At 37.0% G+C, this 8,540-nt stretch overlaps 1 protein-coding gene across 1 annotated transcript; it reads right to left on the minus strand.

Moving 5' to 3' along the window:
• Window positions 1-3,951: 3,951 nt before the first annotated feature.
• LOC113468413 lies at window positions 3,952-6,148 on the minus strand. The gene is made up of 4 exons (XM_026825274.1): window positions 5,887-6,148; window positions 5,569-5,788; window positions 4,398-5,074; window positions 3,952-4,226 (listed from the first exon to the last, which is right to left on the minus strand). Exons 1-4 carry the CDS (start codon window positions 6,146-6,148, stop codon window positions 4,048-4,050), a joined length of 1,338 nt encoding a protein of 445 aa, XP_026681075.1. The 3' UTR covers window positions 3,952-4,047.
• Window positions 6,149-8,540: the final 2,392 nt, after the last annotated feature.

The following is an 8,540-nucleotide window of genomic DNA, read 5'->3' on the forward strand; positions in this document are numbered from 1 at the left end:
TATCAAGGTCCCCCCAAAAAAAAAAATTTCTCCCACAGGTCGCGTAGTGGGCACTGGAGATTCTGTCAAAAGTCATTGACAGACCTTTAGTGCCCAAGACCTGTGGGAGAATTTTGAAAGACCCCATCATCTAGGGGACCCCACGCCACTGGCATCATCATGTTTTTTTTTTTCATCAAAATCGGGAAACTGGTGAAAATATCGCTTTTAGGGTCTCCTGCACCCATAAAACTGACATTTTCGCCTTATGTTGCTATCTTTTGAATGGTTTTGAATATGTTTCTTAAGGATTTCAGTTACTAATATTTTTCCATCAAGGAAGCTTTTTTTGCTTTAGGGAATCTTTTGCGATAATCACTGACGATTTGTAGTGCAAATTTGAAGTTGGGTCATCTTTTCAAAATCGGGAAACTGATGAAAATATCGGTTTTAGGGTCTCCTGCACCCATAAAACTGACATTTTCGCCTTATGTTGCTATCTTTTGAATGGTTTTGAATATGTTTCTTAAGGATTTCAGTTAAAGGTAGGTAGGTAAGTATGGTAGTAAGACCAAAGATGTGACACTCCAATGCATATTTATAAATGCATCCGTAGCTCCATTTCATCTATATGCAGTATTGCAGCTTTTTTGACAAACCGAGCTCTCATTTCCATTATTATTACTGCAAGTGCATTTTTTAGTATGGTAGCAAGACCAAAGATCTGACACTCCAATGCATATTTATAAATGCATCCATAGCTCCATTTCATCTATATGCAGTATTGCAGCTTTTTTGACAAACCGAGCTCTCATTTCCATTATTATTACTGCAAGTGCATTTTTTGAAAGAGTGCTTTCATAATTTAATAATTTTCCGTGTTTCCAAAAGTTTCGGGTGAAAAACAAAAGTTTAATTTAATTTCAAGTTTCCGTTTCAGTTTTTAATCAGCAAGTTTTGCTAGTTTTTTAATAAATTATTTTGAACCCACTTTTTTACTATCATTGTAATAAATTTAGGTTTTTTTTCTGCATAAAAATAAGGAAATTAAAATTCAGACCAAACGATGTCAAACAATTATTGCAGAATTTTTGTCTTATGATGTTGAAATTAATATTAATAGTGGATGTGACCATTTATTCGACTTTCAACAACGAACATTTAGATAATTTGTCACACTTAGGTTCCTGGAATAAATGTCAAATTTGTACATATTTTGACCTACTGCCTAAGAGCTCTTACCTCTTACCTCTTACAACGTTCAACGTTGCTTAACATCAGTGATCCATTAGGAATTGGTGCATTAGAGTTTACCCTTTCGACGAGCCTCTTCGAAGTTCTTCTTCAAAGTTTGTTAACAGAAGAACTAGAAAAACGTTGGAGTTGACTAACTTCACAATATTTGCAGCACAAAGAACAATTTCAAGTGGAAGTAAAAAAATCTCCGTCTGGGGAAGCACCAAAAGTTTGAAACACTTCAAAATACCTATGTACGTACATAAGTTGGTACAAGATCTTATGAATGAGATAAAAAATGTACCTAATGTAAACATAAAATATGTGTGATTTTGAAACACTCCACTTTTTTTGAGTAAGAAACGTGAGGAGTCTGAGATTTATTTCCGAAACACAACTTTCAAATGTGGAAACGCGTCAGCAAGGACAGATAAATGGACCCCATTATGAAGATAACTTGAGATTCATGGGAAAATCCTAACGTTCAACGTTGCTTAACATCAGTGATCCATGAGGAATTGGTGCATTAGTGTTTACCCTTTCGACGAGCCTCTTCGAAGTTCTTCTTCAAAGTTTGTTAACAGAAGAACTAGAAAAACGTTGGAGTTGACTAACTTCACAATATTTGCAGCACAAAGAACAATTTCAAGTGGAAGTAAAAAAATCTCCATCTGGGGAAGCACTAAAAGTTTGAAACACTTCAAAATACCTATGTACATAAGTAGGTACAAGATCTTATGAATGAGATAAAAAATATACCTACCTAATGTAAACATAAAATATGTGTGATTTTGAAACACTCCACTTCTTTTTCTTTTTTAGTAAGAAACGTGAGGAGTCTGAAATTTATTTCCGAAACATTATGTACACAACTTTCAAATGTGGAAACGCGTCAGCAAGGACAGATAAATGGACCCCATTATGAAGATAACTTGAGATTCATGGGAAAATCCTAGAAACGGATGTGTGAAAATTAACTAATATCAACCTAGATGTGGATGACATGATAACAGATAAAGTTCACAGGCAAGAAAATATACTAAAAATATTCGACACCAGAACAACACGTGATGCTTCATAAGTGGAATACAAAGAAGCAGCATTAGACAAAATGGATTAAGGACGTTAAAGAATATGTAGAAGAACATACACAGGAAAGAGAAAAGAAGGAAAGATGAAGATGAACTTGAAGCATAATTTTATTAGGATGAAGAAAGAGAAGAAGAAGAAGAACAAGAAGAAGAAGAAAGAGGTGAAGAAGAAGAAGAAGAAGAAGAAGAAGAAGAAGAAAGAGGTGAAGAAGAAGAAGAAGAAGAAGAAGAAGAAGAAGAAGAAACTTTAAAAGAAAGAGGTATTGTAATTAATTGTAATTAACAGGCGCTCCAAGGTAATGACTCTCTCAGTGTTGCACCTATGTATGCAAACTATCACACCTCCCACTGTCAATTATCTGCTAGATTGGAAAACTTTGTTGTACTGGGTTCATCTAAAACCAAAATTGCAACAATTCTGACAGACCTATGCGAACCTTGGTCTGAATCTTATTACAATATGGTCTCAAGTTTGTGTACCTATGTTGTGAAAATGGTTGGAGACTGTTCCTTCTTTCATCTTTCATTTTCTTTGTACTTTATGTTGGTGTAGTTAGTTTTCGTACAGCCATCAACCTATGATAGTTATAGATATGGAGGTGAATAAAGTATTTATACTTATACTAGATACCTAGACTAGACTTCTAGACTAGATAATGGATTAGAAGATGGTTCAAGTCAGGGACACCATTTGAACCCTGTAGTTTCTGAAATGGATGAACCACATGGCCAGCACCCAGCGAGCAGCAGTTGATGTTAAAATATGTAGAAGATAGAAGAACATACACAGGAAAGAGAAAAGAAGGAAAGATGAAGATGAACTTGAAGTATAATTTTATTAAGATGAAGAAAGAGAAGAAGAAGAAGAAGAAGAAGAAGAAGAAGAAGAAGAAGAAGAAGAAGAAGAAGAAGAAGAAGAAAGAGGTGAAGAAGAAGAAACTTTAAAAGAAAGAGGTATTGTAATTAATTGTAATTAACAGGCGCTCCAAGGTAATGACTCTCTCAGTGTTGCACCTATGTATGCAAACTATCACACCTCCCACTGTCAATTATCTGCTAGATTGGAAAACTTTGTTGTACTGGGTTCACCTAAAACCAAAATTGCAACAATTCTGACAGACCTATGCGAACCTTGGTCTGAATCTTATTACAAGATGGTCTCAAGTTTGTGTACCTATGTTGTGAAAATGATTGGAGACTGTTCCTTCTTTCATCTTTTTTGTACTTTATGTTGGTGTAGTAAGTTTTCGTACAGCCATCAACCTATGATAGTTATAGATATGGAGGTGAATAAAGTATTTATACTTATACTAGATACCTAGACTAGACTTAATAGAATGAGACTAGTCCTAAAGCTCTGAGAGCCGCGGAAAGTATCTTACAGAACGGAATGAGACTGGATAATATCTTGAACAAGGTCCAGATAATAATTATTTCTGGATTGACTTTTCGGAGTGAGATTGAGCTCTGGAATATTAATTTTTGACTGAGTTAGAGTTAGAGGTACATATTGACCTGTGTGTAGAATTAGAATGTTGATAGGTCATTACTACCTTTCAACAAGACAGGTTTAATATATCTACAAATAACAGTCGTCGGACATCGGAGGACATTACAGAATCAAACTGTATAGAAATTTGAAATCTGAATATTGGCCACAAGAAAACTCCGAGGTAATTAACCCACTTGAAACCTGTGGAACAAAAGTGCTCAATTAAATACAGGAAAATAGCTTGGCAAGTTATTGCTTTGGACACAGATATGAAATAGGGATAAACTGAACCAACTTCATCGAACTGAATATCTTGCCGCGCTTTACATTGACATTGACTAACTTCTTGTGAGAGCTGAAAATTTTATACATTAATAACAATAAGCAATGTCTGAGAAATATAAAATACAAATAACCAAAGAATTTTGGTGTGTCAACCAAATCGTCACTCACGATACTCTTGTCAGAGACATCATCATCTTCAGTAGTCACCATTGTATCAGGACCAGGACACTCTGTTCCAGTCTCCATACTGGAAGGAGTAATGTCATCATCGTGGAGCTTCAGCTCCTCTTCTTCATCACGAGTTTCTTCTGTTGGTGTGTCAAATAAGGGCCCGTAAACCACAGGTTGTTCCAGTATGTCTGGCACGCTCACAAGTGTAGATGCGTCATAGGTCATTTCAGAAGGGTTTTTACCCGACTCCAACTCAGGAGTAGTCATTTCCAATAACGTGTCGGAGCCATCACTCGCGCGACACTCAGGGACACCATCGCCTTCCGTGGCTTCCATTGAAACACTGCACTCGGTTCCAGTCATCACACTGGAAGGAGACATCTCATCTTCAGGGAAAACTTCATCATGGAGCACCAACTCCTCTTCTTCAGCCATGTCACAGTCTTCTGTGAACTCATCACAATCATCAATAACTTCATCTGGAAAAGGGTCATCTAAAGGGCTAATATACTCATTAACAACAACGTCATCGAGCAGCAGCTCATAATCATAATCTTCCTCTTTCCTTCCTCTCAAAACTTGATATTGTTTCAATGACTCTTCAATATGTGTTAACCACAAAAAAAGCTTCTTGTACAAATATTCCCCCTCCTCAGGGATTAGTACACTGAGATCCTCATCTCCTTGGACAGCCGTCTTCAGCTCATCCCTTCTCTTCTCATATACCTTCAGTCTTTCTACAAAATATTTACATTTATATCTCACTGCTTCATAGTTGTGATCTCCAAGAGGGTCATTCTTGACTGCCTCTATCCTTCTCCTTTTTCTTCTTCCTCTCCTTCTTCTTTTTAAATCCAAAGTTTTTGTTCAAAATAACGCAACACTAGGTATTGATATTTTTGGTGATCTATTGATATTTTTTTCCTAGCCGGGGTAGTCTTTTGGAAGCTCCACGCGTACAATCCTATCAGTTATGCCTACTCATCATAACAGCGTAATGGCTTAAAGTTCGCCACAGTCTCCAATCTCATATCTATGTGCCTGTTTGTTTACACCTATAACATTTACCTCCCGTAAGGAGGCGTAATGGCTTAAAGTTCGCCACAGTCTCCAATCTCATATCTATGTGCCTGTTTGTTTACACCTATAACATTTACCTCCCGTAAGGACCTTCAAGACCCAATGTCATCCGAGTGTAAACTTTACCTACAGGGTGAACACCTAATATACTCATCAACAACAACGTCATCGAGCAGCAGCTCATAATCATAATCTTCTTCTTTCCTTCCTCTCAAAACTTGATATTTAACGTACTCATCAGCAACGTCATCGAGCAGCAGCTCATAGTCATAATCTTCTTCTTTCCTTCCTCTCAAAACTTGATACTGTTTCAATAACTCTTCAATATGTGTTAACCACAAAGAAAGCTTCTTGTGCAAATCTTCTCCTTCCTTTGTGATTAGGTCATCGAGATCATCTTCGGGGATAGCTGTCTTCAGCTCGTTCTTCCTAGTCTCGTATATCTTCAGTCTATCTGAGAAATAATTAAGCTTAAATCTTACAGCTTCGTAATTGTAATCTCCAAGAGGGCCATTTTTGACTGCCTCTATCGCCTTCTCCAAGTTCACCAACTCGTTCTTTTCTTGTACAAATCTTCTCCCTCCTCAGGGATTAGTACAGTGAGATCCTCATCTACTTGGACAGCCGTCTTCAGCTCATCCCTTCTCTTCTCATATACCTTCAGTCTATCTGAAAAATATTGAAATTTTATCCTTACAGCTTCATAATTATGATCTCCAAGAGGGTCATTCTTGACTGCCTCTATCGCCTTCTCCGAATTCACCAGCTCGTTCCGACTTCTATTGAAGGCTCGCTTCTGCAGCACCAGAGCCATAGGTGATGTCTGATGACATTCACAAGTAACCACGCTCTGCTACCAAAAACTAAATAAATAAACTTAATGAAAGGAAGAAAGAGGGAGATAAAAAAAAAGGAAAAAAAGATACAGAATAAGATGAAATTGACGAAAATGATAAGTATGTGACGAACGAAAAACGAAAAAGGAGAAAAATTTCTCACCGAAAACAGTACTAGGTGAAAAGGAAAGTAAAAAGGTCTCAGTTTCCTTAGGCCAGCCACACACTATCAGGTACACCTGATCAGGTCCGCCTCTCAAGTCTACCTGATATCTGATGAGCACACACACTCTGGTACGGCTGACAAGATCCGCCTATTAGGTCTACCTGATAGTGAGTGGCTGGCCTTACAAAAAGCCCATTCCCATTCGCCTAGAAAGATATCGAGATCTGGGACTATTTCCCCCATTGCCACCCAAATTCAAGCCTGATGTATATAAAGACACAAAGGACGCTCTATTCAAATCAATCTGATACGAATCTTGCGTGGAGAATTTCAATGAGGTCTCCAGCTCGATCAATCAAATCATATTCGGAGTATCAACATTTGTTATGACGGGCTGACGGGGTTATAGTAAAAGGTAATGTGGACTAGTAGGAACTAGGAACCCGTGTCAAGATCAACTTGACCTTGAGGGGATAGGTGGAGTGGAAAATGAAAAAAAAAGTCAAAATAGCAATAACTAGGTAAGTCACTTGATTTGATCTCGAGTATTTTTTCAAGTTTTGACTAGATTGATGTCACTATAGAAACATTGATGGTCCATCTTACTGTAGCAATGAATTGCCTCTAAATACTTTAAGGTCCTTTAAGGTTGCTGAAAAAATGCGGCTGGTCTGCCATCTGTCTGTCATACGACTGTAATGGGTTCCAAGTAGAGCCTCGTTAGCACACGCTGTCTCTATTCCAATTAGTTATACCTACCACAAACTGAGATATCTTGAGAAGGTGCAGGTATTCTGCTTATCTTGAGAAGGTGGACTGTTGGAGGTATTTGGAAATTCTGCCAATTTGAATCTTAATACTAATCGACTCTGAATCTGTTATAGTAAAAGGTAATGTGGACTAGTAAGAACCCGTGTCAAGATCAACTTGACCTTGAGGGGATCTATCAACATTTGTTATGACGGGGTTATAGTAAAAGGTAATGTGGACTAGTAGGAACCCGTGTCAAGATCAACTTGACCTTGAGGGGATAGGTGGAGTGGAAAATGAAAAAAAAAGTCAAAACAGCAATAACTAAGTCACTTGATTTGATCTCAAGTATTTTTTCAAGTCTTGACTAGACTGATGTCACTATAGAAACATTGATGGTCCATCTTACTGTAGCGATGAATTGATGATTCTCATGAAAAATATAACTGTCCAAATGTATTTTTTTCGTAAAGATCGTCAAAAATAATAAATATCCGGCCCGCCAAGTCAAGAAAGTTTGCCTGTATAAAATTTCTAAACAGAACTTGGCTCATTTGTTTGAAGATTTTATTTAAATCTTCAAACATTATTTAAAGTTAAACAGAAAACTATTGGTTGCCAATGTTGGCATTACAAAATCCTGTCGACACACCTCACTCCCTATTCTCATACGTCCTCCTCCACTGCTCAAACCATCTATCCAACATACATCTACATTCTAACTCCTGGGACATGGATAACATGACGGTTAATTTAAATATTTCATTATAAGTTTTGACTAGACTGATATCACTATAGAAACATTGATGGTCCATCTTACTGTAGCAATGAATTGCCTCTAAATACTTTAAGGTCCTTTAAGGTTGCTGAAAAAATGTGTGGTCGTGCATTTGATCCAATATCCAATGTAAAGTAATATGGAACAAGGTTAGCAACCTCCGTGGCCGACTCTGAATCTTGAATTGTCCGTAAAGTGTCTCTTTTGTGGAATCCAATTTTGTGGAGCTCACAGTATTACTCATTGCCTCCTTTAAAATTAATTCTCATGATTTCTCATAAGTTGTCTTTGTTTACACTGGTATCTTCAATAATTTCAATTTGTTTATGAATAATTAAATTATCTTCAACCCTGCTGGAAACAGTCGTTCTTTTTTGAGCTCCTCGTGGTGATGTTTGGTTATTCTTAGATACTGATTACCTGGTTTACTAAAATTTTTAATCTAAAATGACTAATTATTTATCTGTCTAATACCCAGTTTATATCTATTCTTTTCTGCAGATATACTTTTTTTTAACTCTCACCCTTTTTCTGCCTTTTCAACTTGCTTGTTTTTCAAAAGGTCGTTGCCTTATTTCTCTTCTCAAGGATTCTTTTTGAAAGATATCTGTTGTATTGAAGTCTGGCTTAGCCTGTGAGTGACGAACAAAAAGGCATCTCGGTCAAGTTAGAGCCA

Source organism: Diaphorina citri, unplaced genomic scaffold, assembly GCF_000475195.1.
Source record: "Diaphorina citri unplaced genomic scaffold, Diaci psyllid genome assembly version 1.1 scaffold726, whole genome shotgun sequence".
Classification (NCBI taxonomy): domain Eukaryota; kingdom Metazoa; phylum Arthropoda; class Insecta; order Hemiptera; family Psyllidae; genus Diaphorina; species Diaphorina citri.

What these genes read in the sequence shown, in the direction of transcription:
- LOC113468413 (XM_026825274.1), bottom strand. Translation starts at nt 6,148, where the DNA reads ATGGCTCTGGTGCTGCAGAAGCGAGCCTTCAATAGAAGTCGGAACGAG. An exon ending in TTTGTACAAGAAAAGAACGA is followed by an intron (nt 5,789 to 5,886) that starts GTTGGTGAACTT and finishes ATTATTTCTCAG; the next exon opens with ATAGACTGAAGATATACGAG. An exon ending in CGGGCCCTTATTTGACACAC is followed by an intron (nt 4,227 to 4,397) that starts CAACAGAAGAAA and finishes TGGTTGACACAC; the next exon opens with CAAAATTCTTTGGTTATTTG.